Source organism: Melitaea cinxia, chromosome 13 (assembly GCF_905220565.1).
Source record: "Melitaea cinxia chromosome 13, ilMelCinx1.1, whole genome shotgun sequence".
In the NCBI taxonomy this organism is placed as follows: Eukaryota; Metazoa; Arthropoda; class Insecta; order Lepidoptera; family Nymphalidae; genus Melitaea; species Melitaea cinxia.
In genome coordinates, this window is record NC_059406.1 from 15,092,553 (window position 1) to 15,109,129 (window position 16,577).

At 33.5% G+C, this 16,577-nt stretch overlaps 1 protein-coding gene across 1 annotated transcript; it reads left to right on the forward strand.

Annotated features, from left to right (window-relative positions):
• Window positions 1-907: 907 nt before the first annotated feature.
• LOC123659037 (cytochrome P450 4C1-like) lies at window positions 908-16,256 on the forward strand. Its single transcript, XM_045594313.1, has 9 exons — window positions 908-1,354; window positions 1,661-1,770; window positions 2,579-2,669; window positions 3,932-4,123; window positions 5,082-5,446; window positions 6,908-6,976; window positions 11,547-11,715; window positions 15,467-15,640; window positions 15,977-16,256. Exons 1-9 carry the CDS (start codon window positions 1,207-1,209, stop codon window positions 16,132-16,134), a joined length of 1,476 nt encoding a protein of 491 aa, XP_045450269.1. The 5' UTR covers window positions 908-1,206; the 3' UTR covers window positions 16,135-16,256.
• The last annotated feature ends 321 nt before the right edge of the window (window positions 16,257-16,577 follow it).

Here is a 16,577-nt window from a genome sequence, read left to right on the forward strand (position 1 = left end):
GCGGCCATCTTGAATTTATAATGATAATGAATAAACATAATTGTATTGTCACCAAAATCCAAAGTGTATACAAAATTTCAGATTAATCGGTTGACAGGAAGAGGGTGAAATTTGAATTACTACTAAATTTGACCCAAGAATAATAAAAAATGAAACAAACGGGGTGAGCTAAATAAAACCGTTTAAAAATATTTTTAATCATTTTGTTTGTACGGAACCCTCGGTGCGCGAGTCCGACTCGCACTTGGCCGGTTTTTTTAATCGAAAGGACAGGTAACAAGTACTTTTCTAGTTATATCTACCTATTACTATACCTATTTACTTGACAAAGTTTTGTCTACCTACAACCGCAAAACTTACACTGGGTATACCTAATTTTTAATATAGCGCATCGAAAGCTGATGCTTGTCTTCTAGTCCTATTTGATAGCATCCAAAATCTAATTTGATTGAGATTCGATAACTAGTTTTTGAATAATCTTTTAAAACGCATATTTACTTGACTATTCTTTCGTCTACTTACATTGTATTACTTGTCGATGTAATTAAAGTCGGTTTTTGTCGTTTGCGACCAAACACAATTATTGTTTAGTATAGTGTTGTGGATTGCTAGAAGCTTTACATTTATATGGTAAAATTATCATTAGTAAAAATTGAAAAAAATAACACCAATAAACTAATTTATAACGATTATGAATTTAGTTTTTATACGATCTTTCATAAGTTCTAGTTGTTAATTCCGGACTCTCTTAGTCGTAATAACGATTTTCAGATATTTTTATCGAAGTAAAAATTAATAATTGAGCGGAAACTTCTCACTAATAGTGGCTTAGGTCTTTTTAATAAGCCAAGATTTCATGTTTAATCCAACATATTGACCTATTATGAGATGATTTTCTTACAAAGAGTAACAATCGTCATCAGATACTTGTGGTTACAACCGGTGTCGATGACTACGTGCTCTACGAAACACGGTGGACAAAAATATTTTGAAAAACTTTTGTAGAAATACAAATACGTGATTATAACATCGACTTATTTAATGGAGCCTTCATCAGATCCATTACTATAGGACAGTTGAGGACGATGTGATATTATAATCATTCAAATTGCTCACTCACAAAAAAATAATAGCATTTTTTGCATTTCAGATATTCTCTGAACGACATATTGATGTGATCCGTGTGTACGTGAAATAGAGCTCAAAATGCTGTGGCAGATAGCGTTAGCCATTTTAGTCTGCATGATATTATGGAAATTATTTAACACAGAGCATAATGACCTAGACAGTGTTCCCGGTCCGGCAAAGTTTCCCATAATAGGAAGTGCTATTATATTTTTTGGTTTGCCTCCTAGTAAGTACATGTCAATTATTATTTTATATCCTTCAAATTTTCATTTAAGGCGACTAAATTTCAGTTTTTAGTATATTTATGTCCCACTGCTGGGAAAACTGGGAAAAGGCCTTAAAGGAAAAAAGTTATCTGTACCATTTGTTATTTTCGTTAATTGTATACTTACGTACACCCGTAAATAAATTACTTAATTGTTAGTTCTAAGTTTTTTTAATGCATAAATAAATAAACGAAATTAATTGTTTTCTACCCAATTGTGATATGTTAATGCCAAAAATATTAAAATAAAATATTTATTTTTTCAAGATAAGGTGTTCGAGGAGCTTCTTAAATGGCCGAAGAAGTACGGAAAGCGGGTAGTAGTCACCGCTCTGTATCGTTACATTCTCCATGTTTACGATATTAGAGATATTGAGGTAATATAATATTTTTTTTAAAAAAAAAACGGGATATTTAGCATGTTATCATTACGGGTGCAGCGGCTGCGGTTACAGCGGAGTTTTTTTTATTCGACTATGTCGGCAAACAAATGTACAGTCCACCTAATGGTAAGAGGTACTGTTAGTCTATAGACGCCTGCACCACCAAAAGCTACGCAAACGCGTTGCCTAACCCACCCCTGACCCCCCAGAGAAGCGCTGGCCTTTAAAGGAACACACACATTACTTGAAAGCAGTATTATTTGGCTGTGATATTCTGTAAGGTTAGGGTACTTCCCAAGTCGGGTTGCTCCAGATTCTGACAACATTATATGCTGCTCTACCCTACCTCAAAAAACTTGCTATAGTGCCGCAAATCAATCATAGCGATAGCATCGATGAGAGTTTTATTTAAAAGTTATATTTTTATAAATATACAAAAAAAAAAATGTAAAAAAAATGATAGAAAAATATGGATTCCGATCCGATTTCACGTAGTTTGTCATAACCGATCTTATTGCTAATAAGATACGGAATATATATATGGAATAATAATAATATATACGGATATATAATGAAAATCGTTTTCAAAAGTACTCTTATTTCCGAACCACTTTTTTTTTAAATATTTATTTTTCGTTTTTTTAATCCGCCAATTTTGTCCAATCCATATGAAGCCTTTTTTAATATTTTTGTTTTTTTTTTTTTTAATTGTAAAATTGGTCCAGTCTGTAATTCACTAAAGGAAAATATTTTATTTTGTATTTGTTTTGACATAATTCTAGAGATTACTCATTTCTTGCAGATTGTGCTGTCACACTCTCGAAACATAAAGAAGAGCAAGCCATACGTCTTCATTGAACCCTGGCTTGGAACTGGCTTATTAGTTAGTACAGGTAATGAGCGCTAAATTTAACTTTCAATTAAGGAACCGCGATAGGAACCGGGGTTTAAATGTTATTGTGTTTGCACTCAAAGAAAAAACGATTTAGTTTTATTTCGTTTTTAAAAGAAATCCTCAATTGAATAAGCATTATTACAGATAGCTCAACCCGTACACGTTAGATCACGCTTTATGAATAATTCAGCTTTTAAATAAAAAATAATAATCCGATCTGGTGTAGTGGTGTGTGTGACATGTCGGCGCCCACACACTGGTGGTTTGCGGTTTCTATTCCCGCTCATGATGGATATTTATATTTTTAAAAACATTTCTTGAGTTATAGTAATATATGAACGTATGTAATTGATTATTGAAATCTTTAAAATGAAAAAACAAAGCAAATTCAATTCGATATCTAATACCATTAAATGAGCAATTCTTGTATATATGTATATAATCTGAATCTAGAAAACGGCTCCAACGATTTTAAGACTCATTTTTAGAAAATATCGATTTATCCCTGTTTTTAGGCAATGAAAAAATGGTTACAATATCATTATAATACGAAGGTAAATGTCTCTAAAGTTGTAATGGTTAGGATGGAAAATCGGCAGACATCCTCATCAGCAGACTCTCTCAATTCAAATCCTCGTGTCTACAGATGGATTACTTTTTTCCCCTTTTTTCTAATTGCACTCGTGATTTTTTATTCAAATACCGAGATAATATTTTTATTATTATGTGATTATATTATGATCGAAAAATATTATTATGTATCAATACGTAATTTGACGTGAATTGACGCCGCGTTGGCGCAACATTCACAGCCACGGATTGTACCTGTTGCGCTGGCGGTTGCGGGTTCGATCCCCGCACATGACAAACATTTGTATTGGCCATACAGGTGTTTGCTGTGGCCTGGGTGTTTGTGCAGTCCTTGTGGGTCACCCCACCGTGCCTCGGAGAGCACGTTAAGCCATCGGTCCCGGTTGCGCAACAGGTACCTACAATCCATGGCCTACGCGGCGTCACATATCTTTAATATACTCACTCGATCGTCTGTTCCTAAGATAAGCAACTTAATGCTTGTGTTATGTATAAGAAACAGCCGACTGATATAGTTACATTTTTTTTTCGATAAATATACTTATATATAAACAATAAGTATATATTACACCCAGGGAATCGAACCCATAAGTCCGGAGTGGAAACCAGGGTCACCGCACTCTGTGCCAATAGGCTAGACGGTATTGACAAAAGTTTTCTACATTTTAGGATCAAAATGGCATAGACGAAGAAAAATTCTGACCCCAACATTCCATTTTGATATTCTCAAGAATTTCATGAATGTTTTCGAGGAGAAGACTAAGAACCTCGTGGTGGATCTGAAGCAGAAGGTCAGCGAAGGTTCTGGTGTGATCGAAGTTATGCCCTTCATCAGTGACTTCACGCTTTATACCATTTGTGGTGAGTTCTTGTTACGGAAGTATATTAATGAGGTCGCCTAACTCTTTGGAATCTTAATATGTAAAGTGATCGGTTAGAGTTCAATTGTTGCTTTAACTGTATTGCGTAAATTAACATATTCTCATCATTTTAGTTTTTTATTTTCATATTTTTTAATTCGATATGGCATTAAATTTAAAAATTAAATTGTTTTGTTAATTAAATAGTAATATTACTGTAATAATTATTTAATAATTTAAAGTTTTGATGTCAGATTGTTTTAAAGTTATGTGAAATGAAATCGAATTATTTTGTAAATATTTGTATACCGCAGTAGTACTAGGCTCCCATGGAATATCGGCGTAAGTACTGTGGATTACTAGATAGGCTATGTATGTTGAGAAATAAATCACCTACCTCTTCTATATCTTTAACCAGTAATGATTGTAGTTCCTCTGGTGCTGCCAGGTAGTTAGGACCAGAAAGTAAACGCAGTCCCTTAAGACCGAATAAAAATTCATCATATCAAAGATTTCCACTGAACGACTAAATCGTTCCATAGCTTAATTGACGCTAAGAGTGCGGACACAGTGAGTCGAAGGTGCGGGTTCGATCCCCGCTGGAACAGTCGGTATTTTTGATATGATATAAAAAATTATTTATAATTTCCTCGTGTGTGGGTACTACACAAAAAATAATACAAACAAACCAGAAGGTAAAAGTCAATAAAAAAATTACACAAGGAAAATAATCTAGGTCAATCGTTTTGAATGCATTTGAAAAGTCTAACAAAGCTATAACAACATGCTGACATTACAACTTATAATATTACTACGTTATATCCATGAATATTTATAAAAACGAATTGTTTTAGTATGCGCATAAAATGTGGACAACTGTGCGATTTAGTTTCCTTTGAATAATGTTATTCACATACAGCTTAAAGTAACAGAAGTTATAAAAATAATCTTTATTTTAGAAACCGCAATGGGGATTCGCCTAGATTCAGACAAATCTGAAGCAAAATTGAAGTACAAGCAAGCGATCATTGACATTGGCCCACTTGTTATGAAGCGGTTAACGACAATATGGCTTCACAACGACTTTATATTCAGTTTACATCCAATCGGAAAAAAGTTTGCCGAATGTTTGGACAGTGTGCACTCCTTTGCAGACACTGTTATCATGGAAAGGAAGAAATCTTATGAAAATGACAAAAAGGAAGTTGCAAGCGGTGATAGGAAACAGCGTTTGGCTCTCTTAGATTTGCTTCTAGAAGCTGAGAGTAAAGGGGAGATTGATTTAGAGGGTATAAGAGAAGAAGTAAATACCTTTATGTTTGAGGTAAGTACTAGCTCTAAAAAACAACAGAACATCATAGTAAAGCCAATAGTCTCCCCTTACCCTTCTTCTGTTACAGTTTTTGTCGTTACATAAGTTTTATTCATAACTAGCGATCCGCCCCGGCTTCGCACGGTTGCAAAAACTATCAGTGTTCCTCTACTATATTATGCATGTATTATACATTCAAACCCCTGGAATCACTCTATTTACTAAAAAAAAAACCGCATCAAAATCCGTAATCCGTCCTAAATACTACATTTTAGACACACATAGGACAACATTTAGGTGCTCAGAGTTTTTTATGAAGAAGTTGTCTTGATAATTTATTTCTTAAGTACGACACGCATTTTGCATAAGTCAAATTTCTCTCTACTCTCTTTGAGAAAAACAATATTAGTCCCCAAATCGTAAAGTTGTTCGTTCGTTTCTTATTATTAAACAGGTACTCAGGGATAATTTTCCATGTCAAATTCCTAAATAACAATTATAAAAAAAAAATCTTCCTCCTTCAAAAGTTTCATTTTCGCTATGTGTCGAAAATTATTCGAATCTTCTGATATACTCGTAGTTAGATTGTTGTTTCGGATAAGCGACAGTTTTGGTTATAGAGCATAATAGCCTCGTTTCTTTACTTAGTAAATTTTTACTTAAAACAAAGTATATTTTCTTGCAAAGTTCGATTTAGAGTTATTGTTTACTGTTTGGTTTAAAGTAACAAATATTTGTACAGACCGGATATTTCTTGGGTCTCTGTATTCGTATTAAGAATGTTCCACACAGGATATTTATTCTACAAGGAGACGTTGACTTTGAAGCCTTTTTTATAAAAAAAAAATAAACGTAAAAAAAAACGAGTGTGCGTTCGACAAAACGATTGAAGAAAAACTTCTTTAGTTCCATCTAACTTGTGCCTCCCTCTCAACTTCCGTTCGCCTCGTCCGATTACACTTTTTGTAACGGTCTCGTCACGCATTCACCAGCTCACTCCCCAAGTCAAGCGTGCGAAAAGAAGTTTTACTTCAAAAATTAATTCACGTATTATTGCCACCACTGGTGACAAGAGGGCTGGTGCATTTGTTTGCCCAGAGAACGGCATAGCCCTTAAGCTGCCAGTATTCTTGACACCATTCCACGTGGACATGATTTATATCACAATTATTTATCTGTAAATAATTAATTTTTAAGTTTTACTTTTAATTTGTAAGTTAGCTTTTACCCGCGTTTTCACTCACATTGATATTTTTTTTAAATAAAAAGTATTTTATGTTACTTCTAATACCGCCAAGAATAATGTGTACAAAGTTTCATGATGATCGCTTGAGTAGTTTTCGCGGGAAAGCGTAACAAACAAACTTACATTTACATTTATAATATTAGTAGGGACTGTAGAATTTGGTAATACATTATTATTATTATTATTTACAATATTAATAATAATAAAGCTTTATTTAATATTGACAGGGTCATGACACAACTGCAACGGCATTAACATTTGGACTGATGCTGTTAGCTGATCATGAGGATGTCCAGGTGAGAGAAATTATTTTATTCGCAGTTAAAAGTAAAAATTACACATCTATATTTTCAAATTATAAATAGTTTTTTTTATTTAGAAAACCAACAGCTTATACATACAATTTATCATATCGCTTCAGTCTGTAATATTCCACTGTTGGGTATAGGCCTCTTTCCCCATGTAGGAGAAGGATCAAAGCCTTATCCACAACGCTGCTCCAATGCAGGTTGGCGGATATATTCTTGCGGAGAATTTCATACAATTCTTGCGATTAAATTAGTTTAATCACTACTTAAATTTTAATTTCTTTTCGTGCAACTCGGCGTATGAGTAACGATCGCTACTCGATACCGACTAGTGCGGGTACTACAAAATGTTTGTATTAAATTATTATATTTAATGAAGGTAAATCAGTTCCGCATTAAATGTTAACTAGCAACAAGTCTTTCCTTTGGTTCCTATATTTTAATTTTATTAAATACTTAAATATGTATGTATCAATCGCTATCAGGTGTACATGATAACAACCGGGACCGACAGCTTAACGTGCTCTCCGAGGCACGGTGGGGAGACCCACAAGGACTGTACAAACACCCAGACCACGGCAAACATCTGTATGGCCAATACAAAAATGTTTGTCATGTGCGGGGATCGAACTACTACTATTATGGAGATATCGTTTGAAAAAAAAGAATTCAACAGTCACAATCAGTTCATACCGATACATAAAAAAAATAGGTAAAAAAACTTTTTAAGTTAAACGGTTTTATATTAAACATACATTGCAATGTTTAAGATAAATGTACTAAAAACCAAAAAATAATAAAATAGATACAGTCGTGGGAATTATAAACATATGCATAGACTAGACTAAAATAAAACCGTGGGGCACGTCAATTGTCTACAATCGTTGATTAAAATGTTTGTTTTGTAATGTTACACCATAATTAGGCAGTTGTTCAACCGACAAAGATGGACGTGTGATAAGTAGGGCTAGAATGTGGAAACAAGCTAGCAGGCTCGATTATAAGCGAGTTTTAGGGTTTCATAGTGGTGAGCGAGTAGTACTTTTATCATATGTTTTGTCGATTAAAGACAAACTACGAGCAGTGAAACGATTCCTCGCCAGCCAGCAGTGTGAATGTCCAACGATAAACTAGTTGAAACATCTCTTTTATTTACATGGAGTGTATAACTATTGGAATTTGCATGAGCAAGAAAATAGTAAGTAATTTCCTCACCGTCTGCGGGCCAACTGCCTATTTTAACGACGAATTAAACGATTCTTCTATCGCACATTAAGTAGATAATTTGTAGACAGTTGACGTGCCCCACGGTTTTATTTTAGTCTAGTCTATGCATATGTTTATAATTCCCACGACTGTATCTATTTTATTATTTTTTGGTTTTTAGTACATTTATCTTAAACATTGCAATGTATGTTTAATATAAAACCGTTTAACTTAAAAAGTTTTTTTACCTATTTTTATTTTCTAGTTTTTAGTTTTTATTTCGCATTCTGTTTAATTCATTTAGTGCTTCATTATTGCAAGGCCCATCTTAAATATTGAGGTTGTATAGTGCACTGTATTCTTCTTGTCAAGCCCTTTTATTTGATACCCATATTGGTGGGATTGATAAAAAATTGTTATCAGACATTTGGTAGCGGCGGCCAGCTTAGATTTCAATTTTGCATAGTAAATTGTATTCTACTTGTTGAGACCTTTCATTTGATACCCATGTTGATGGCATTGATAAAACCTAAGTTATCCGCCATTTTGTAGAGGCCGCCATCTTGGATTTTAATTTTATATAGTACATTGATTATACTGGTTGAGCACTTTCATTTGATACCCATATTGATGGGATCGATAAAACCTACGTTATCCGCCATTTTGTAGCGGCCGCCATCTTGTATTTCAATTTTTTATAGTATATTGTATTCTGCTTGTTGAGCCCTTTCATTTGATACCCATAGTGATGGGATTGATAAAACCTACGTTATCCGCCATTTTGTAGCGGCCGCCATCTTGGATTTCAATTTTTTATAGTATATTGTATTCTGCTTGTTGAGCCCTTTCATTTGATACCCATATTGATGGGATTAATAAAACATAAATTATCCGCCATTTTGTAGCGGCGGCCATCTTGAATTTATAATGATAATGAATAAACATAATTGTATTGTCACCAAAATCCAAAGTGTATACAAAATTTCAGATTAATCGGTTGACAGGAAGAGGGTGAAATTTGAATTACTAAATTTGACCCAAGAATAAATAATAAATAAAAAATAAAACAAACGGGGTGAGCTAAATAAAACCGTTTAAAAACGCTTATCATAGAATGTTAACTAACACATTACACGTACATAAATATATAAGTTATTATTGAATTGTAAATGTGGCTAATGGGATCACTTTCAAACCAAAAAGACACTTAAAGACTAATTAGTAAATTATTTATTTTTACTTAAACATTTTGAATTTATTTTTTGACTAAACGTAATTATTATAAAATTTATATAAATATACAAAAGTTATATCGAATAACTAGACATGTTACTTCTTAAAGCGATTTTCACGGAACCATAAAATATGACACGATTCAATCTAAACAAATAAAATAATATTCCAAATTTAAAGTAATTCAAATTTAATACATTTAAAACCAAACAGATCAGAGTTGACATTAAAAGAGTATGTATAATCTGCGATTACCAATCAACAGTTATAACGTACACATACGGTCATCTGTTCCTTCGGTATGCAACTTAATACTTGTAGCGCCTTCTTTTGTATTTCTTTTGTTTTATATTTGTAATATATAATTTTTTTATGAATATACATAGAAATATATAAATACAAATATTCACTCAGACTCAGGAGGGGAATCGAACCCGCAACCCGCGTAACAGAAAGCAGGGTCACTACAAAGTGCGCCAACACGGCGCCAACGCGCTAGTCGAACAAACTGACGTGCACGTTTTAAGTAAAATAGCGATTGTAAAATAAAAGTAAACGTAATAATGAAAATTTATTGTGACTAACAGAAGATTTTTTTTTTTATAATTAATACGTATTAATTTAAAAAAGAAACTCAACCATTTATTGAAGGTTATTAAAAGTTGTTTTACAAGACGACGTAAAAGTAACAACACAATATTTTCATATTAATTAATAACGTTTTAGTGAAAATAATGAACAACGATTTTTAACGTATCACGTTTTTAACGTCAAATTAAATATTATTTTCATGAACATGAGTCTGTGAGAAATATTATTATAAATTAGCTATAGTCCCGCGACTTTGTCTGTACTGCCTTATTATTTGTGTACATAACTATAGAACGGCTTATAGATTAATAACTTTACTTCTATGCGGTGTATCGAGATGAAATCTGCTATACATTTTAAGTTAGACCTCTATGACCGCGTCAATACCTAAACCGCATCTCAGAGATCTGTATATTTATTTTTATGTAGGGAACACTGAATGTATTCACCGTTTCTGTTCAATAAAGTTTTTTTTAAAGTAATTTGGTGTAGTAGATTTTTCGTCTTATCGAAAAAATATATCCAGAAAGATATTCTAAAACTATTTGTTTTAGCTTCTATAGCTCTCACAAAGATTCCATTGATTTTTGCCTTACACGAGAGGGATATTTCCCTCGTGTACAAACATCGGCCGTTATCATTTTTTTTAACCGACTTTCAAAAAAAGGAGGAGGTTCTCAATTCGACTGTATTTTTTTTTATGTATGTTACCTCAGAACTTTTGACCGGGTGGACCGATTTCGACAATTTTTTTTTTAATCGAAAGGTGGTGTGTGTCAATTGGTCCCGTTTAAATTTATTTGAGATCTAACAACTACTTTTCGAGTTATATAATACGTTTTTACTAATAATGCGTTTTTACTTGACGCTTTTTTCGTCGACCTACGTTGTATTATACCGCATAACTTTCTACTGGATGTACCGATTTTGACAATTCTTTTTTTGTTAGAAAGGGAATATCCTTAGTTTGGTAACCAGGATCTGATGATGGGATCTCAGAGAAATCGAGGGAAACTCTCGAAAATCCGCAACAACTTTTTACTGGGTGTACCGATTTTGACTATTTTTTCGTGGATCTACATTGTTATGTATATAAATAGTGAAGATAAATAAAACGCCTCTTTAATTCTTTTTACGTTTAGTATCATATGTCCGTTTTCTCGTTCGAAAATATTAAAAGAATATTAAGTTGTAGACATAGGCATCCGCATTTTCGCGCCAAAAATGGCGTGAACTCATGTGTGTTGCCCATAGTCACCACACTGGGTAGTTGGGTTGGTGACCGCAGGGCTGGCTTTGTCGCACCTAAGACGATGCTGCCCGTCTTCGATCTGTGTATTTCAAAGCAAGCAGTTGGATGGTTATCCCGCTATCTGTCAGCTTTATAAGTTCCAAGGTGGTAGTGGAACTTTGTTATCCCTTAGTTGCCTCTTACGACACCCACGGGAAGAGACGGGGTGGCTATATTCGTTATTGCCGTAGCCACATACAAAATATCAAATCAATAATAAATAATTGTTAAATTCAGGAGCGTATTTTAGAAGAGGTGACAAGCATATTAGGCGATTCAGACCGGCCTCCAAACACATCTGAACTCGGCGAGATGAAGTACCTCGAGGCTGTGATCAAGGAAATACTGCGCATCTACCCGAGCGTGCCGTTCATTGGTAGAGAGATCACCGAAGACTTTATGTTGGGTAAGGCCCATTTGAATATTGCAGTAATTAGAATTTAAATATTCTTTAGTATATTTTTATCCAAGTGAAATACAGATTTGAGCTAAAATTGTACAACATTTTTTATGTAAAGGGGGTAGCAAAGTGTAAGTAACCTAGATAAGCGTTTTGATCTTCTGGAATGTTGAGGAACTTTCCGAGATTGGCTGCTTAAGATTTCGAGCAGGATATACCTCAGAAAAGTCTACTATTGATGCGGCAAGACATATTACGCTTCTTAAAACTTTCTAACTTAAGTTATTTTATTCACTAATGTCAGGTTTATCTAAAATTACGAATCGTTATTAGTGCACAATATGATTCGATGAATACCTAATATTTTTTTATTCGACGTTGCTTGTTTCGGTTTACCGTCGGTCATCAATCAAATTTATCGGCACCGACACATATTGATCGCCCCTGACTTATCAGCTTAATATCGTCCAACATGTAATAATTTATAGGTATGCTATTATACACATTGATAATAAGGGCCTGTTTTACTGATTGTGGAAAACGCTATTTGATGAATAACGGTATTCGACAGATAAAAGTTTTTGATATATTTTATTATTTTTTATAATCGAATTTCTTTATATTTACGATAGATTGCTATTCGCAAATATTATGATTGTGAAAGTTGTATTAAATTAAGGAGAAACGGGCCCTAATGGCGTATTCTACCTCCAGCGGTTAGTCTATTTGTAAATTATTTGTAGGAAAATTCTATATCAACAACCGGTCTTTAAGGCGAGTTTATTTTGAAATAGTCTGTAATAATTGTAGGTTGTAATCTTTTTCGAATTAAGATTTTATTTATTTCGGTTGCATCAGACACAATCTTTTTGAAGTGAAACTTCTTGAATCTTTAGGCGCATGAGGGTAAAATTTTTACGGTTGAAACGTGCAACGTTTTGATGAAACGGCAACGTTTTTGCTAATGTTGTTTTTGATAAGTAGAGCCATCTAGTGTGTACTATAGAAACCACAAAGGTTGTTACATTAATATCGATAGTATTACATTACATACAAAGTAGATGGCACTCGCACAAAAATCTAAAGCTTTAAGATTTATATAAATATAAACGAGACTTAAAAATTAGTTTGCCAAAGAAGTTTCACTTCTGAAATGTTGACTTTGTACGCACGCACTTTTTTTTAATAATATGGGCAAACAATTAATATAGTATAATAGAATTAAAGTAAGGAAAGAAATTCAAGTGGACTTAAGTAGGTAATTATAAAAGGTATTTTCACTATCATATTAATTATTGAAACTTGTTCCGGAATATTCTGAAAGCTTCTTCGTATAGTTTAATTAGTAAAAGAACCGTCGCGTTAATTTTAACGTACATTTTAAAAATCTACTCAATGTCTCAATTCTTAGGTACTTCTGTGTTAAATATTCTTTTAACTAAAACGTAAATATGTAAATATGTACTTAGCGTAAACATTGATAGGTAATGTAAATAGGTTAATATAAAATGAAGAGATTTCATTAAATTCAGCTGCCTCAGCTTATTTAAATCCATAATAATATTAAAAAGCTATAAATTCTGTGAGTTTATTTGACAGTTATAGAGGTTGATTTTTTTTTTTATACTGAACCGCTCAGATTAATAAACAAAAGGTTTGTTTTTGTTTATTAATCTGAGCTGAACCGCTATTTTGTCGTTAAAAGGTACATTGTTCGTAATTTTCATAGATTATATTTTATTTTCGTAATTCCAAGAAACAACTACACTTGTTAAACTTTCTTTGACGTAATGGAAGATATTATGAAAATTAAAAAAAAAAGTTTGTGCCCCAGAGAAGCTGGCAGGTCAGTGGAGTATGTGACATTCATTACATACTAGATTTTTTTAGCTACTTAGCCTTTTCCATTAATATATAGCCTTTTTATACAACTAGGTCGGCAAACAAGCTTACAGCTAGTTGGATGTTAAACGATTACCGTAGGTTAGATGACTGCAACGCCAGAAGCATCGCAAGCGCGTTGTCGACCCTACCCCCAATCGCCCCCAGGAGCTCCGGTCACTTTACTCACCGCAGGAACACAATACTGCTTGAATGGAGTCTTATTTAGCTGTGATCTTCTGCAAGGTCGATTTACCTACCTAGCCTTTGTCGATCAATGTAAACGAATCATTCTCCTGGTGATTTTTTTACATAATTCCATATATAGCTTTTATACATAATAGCTTTTTTTTTTATTTGTCCATTACAGACAAAAAAAAAAAAACTAAAAAAAGTACTTACAGATATCTGTAAAATATGCAAGTTTAAAATGAACATAAAATACATTCGTCCGAGTACGACGAACATTCAATTATAATGCCATTAATATTGTGATTCAGAGAGAAATTTAAATGTGATATTTACATATTGTATTTATGTGAATTGAAGTGAATTTATTGTAAATTTTGTAACGTTTGTTGAAATAAACAGAATCCATTTATCTCTTTAAATAATGGTGCCTGTAATGGTGCGTGTTTTATATTATATATAACTTCTTCTAATACTCGTAACGTCTCATATTTATGCTATAAGTTGTAAAACGAATTTTATATTTACGTTAAATAAAAATGAATAGCTCGCTTCATCCTATCACAGTCGACTGCTGAAAAAGTTTGTGCCAAACATACCCGGTTCTTCGCAGTCCTCAACCGGTCGCCACCCGGCTACTTTCGTTTTCTCGCGGATAGTCTCATTTCTGATCATATCTTTAGAGATCTATTCTAGAGAGTCCCCAAGCATAGCCCGTTCCATTACACAATGAGAGACATTGAACTTGTGAACTAGTCGTATAGTAGTCGTACTCCCTTCGTCAGTGTCCAGATCTCGGCACCGTATGTCGAGAATAAAAATAAATATTATTACTGAACTATTCATAAACTGTACAGGAGAAAGCTTAGAACCTACGTCAACAGTATAAGTTTTCAGTTATTGCGGATAATTTTGATGTTGTATTATAGTAGGCACTAACCAACGACAATCCTGGCCGTCGGCACGATGCAAGAGCAACTGTGTATAGTAATTTTATTTTTATGCTACCCACACATGAGGCATGAGGAATACTAGCGACCCGCCCCGGCTTCGCACGGGTGCAATGCTTTTGCTAAATATACTACAGAATGTCTTTATTTATAGTGTGAAGCTAGCTTATAGCATGGTTATTAACATAATAACAACAACATTCAAATATGCGTATTTAGATTACACGTTGTTACAGAGTGCATTGAAGAAATAAAGGTTCACTGCTCGTTCCCTGTAGGTGATAGCGTATATATATATATAGCTATATGAGATAGCTATATGTTGACGCGACTTCTTAATAATATTCGTGCCAAATACAGACAAACAGACAAAAATTCTAAAAACTATATCTTTGGCTTCGGTATCGATTGTAGATCACACCCCAAGTATTCTTTAAAAAAAATATTCAATGTACAGTTTTGACTTTCCTACCATTTTATTATAAGTATTTATATATTCCTGGTTCTGACAATGTTCCTTATTACGTAACTACTATTACGTAAAAAAAGAATTATCAAATTTAATGCAGTGGTTGGGAACTTATGCGCGTACATACATTTGAGCGTGTAAGCTTTATTTGTATAGATGTAATATGCTTAGTTAGCACTGGTGTAATAAGGTGTATAAAACAAGGAGGTAGCATTATTTTGAACTTGTTACCATAATCAGATCCTATTTTTTTTTGTTTTAATTCCAGATGACATCAAGGTAAAGAAAGGAGCCGAAGTTGTTGTCCACATTTATGATATGCAGAGGAACGAGGATTTGTATCCTGAACCGGAAGTGTTCCGTCCAGAAAGGTTTCTTGATGGAGAGTCGAGGCATCCCTACGCTTACGTGCCCTTCAGCGCTGGTCTTAGGAACTGTATAGGTGAGTGCTTCCTATAACACATTCTTTGTCTATTTTTTATTCAATTTGAATAATAATATAACTGTTGCGTAAAGCTTCTTTCTCTAAGAGTAACGATTGCTATTAGGTGCCCATTATAGGAACCTAGCGTGGTGGGGATACCTTAATGTGCAAAAACCTAGAGCAAGAATAAACGTTTGTACAGATACAAATATCTGCACAGAGCAGGAATCGATCTCGCGACTAGACGCTACACTACACCAAAGGAGTGGCTGGTATAAGTAATTTGAGAAACACCTGAACCTAAACCTAATGTTTCTTTTTAGAAGTGAGATTATGTGACTTCATTTGTTTCAGGTCAACGTTTCGCAAAATTGGAAATGAAGATTGCTCTCTGTGAAATTATCCGCCACTTCAGACTATTGCCGGTCATGAAGGACGCACGACCCACCCTCAAAGTGGACCTAATATTGAGGTCCAATGACTCAATATTTGTTAAATTTGTACAACGATAATGAAGATGGTACATGCAACATTTGGCATGTGATGTCGTTAGTCTTATTCAGAACTCATTAGAGTTCATCACTATAAAAAGTTTAATAATTTTTTAGTTAAAAATATATAATAAATGTTGATATGTTGTGGTTTTTACTATCATTTTTTATTTTAATAAGATATTTAACTGACCTGAAACATAAGGGATAAGTGTCAAAGCGAAGCAATCGACAACTCGATTGTAAAAGTCATGTATTTTTGGTACTCTTGATGAATAGTATCCGATTTATGCTTATTTTTCATCAGTAAATGAGATGGATATTGATAGCACTGATTTTTATTAAAGTAGGTCACAGCACGAAATATCTTCCTTAAAATCTATAATCTAAATCAGCTCAACTACAAAAACATTTAATACCATGCATTCTACAGTAATTAAGCAACTTGTTTCTAAAAACAAAGA

Excerpts from the sequence above, each read along its gene's own strand:
- LOC123659037 (XM_045594313.1), top strand. The coding sequence starts at position 1,207 with ATGCTGTGGCAGATAGCGTTAGCCATTTTAGTCTGCATGATATTATGG. Across the intron at positions 4,124-5,081 it reads CACGCTTTATACCATTTGTG|AAACCGCAATGGGGATTCGC; the intron begins GTGAGTTCTTGT and ends TCTTTATTTTAG. Across the intron at positions 11,716-15,466 it reads CACCGAAGACTTTATGTTGG|ATGACATCAAGGTAAAGAAA; the intron begins GTAAGGCCCATT and ends TTTTAATTCCAG.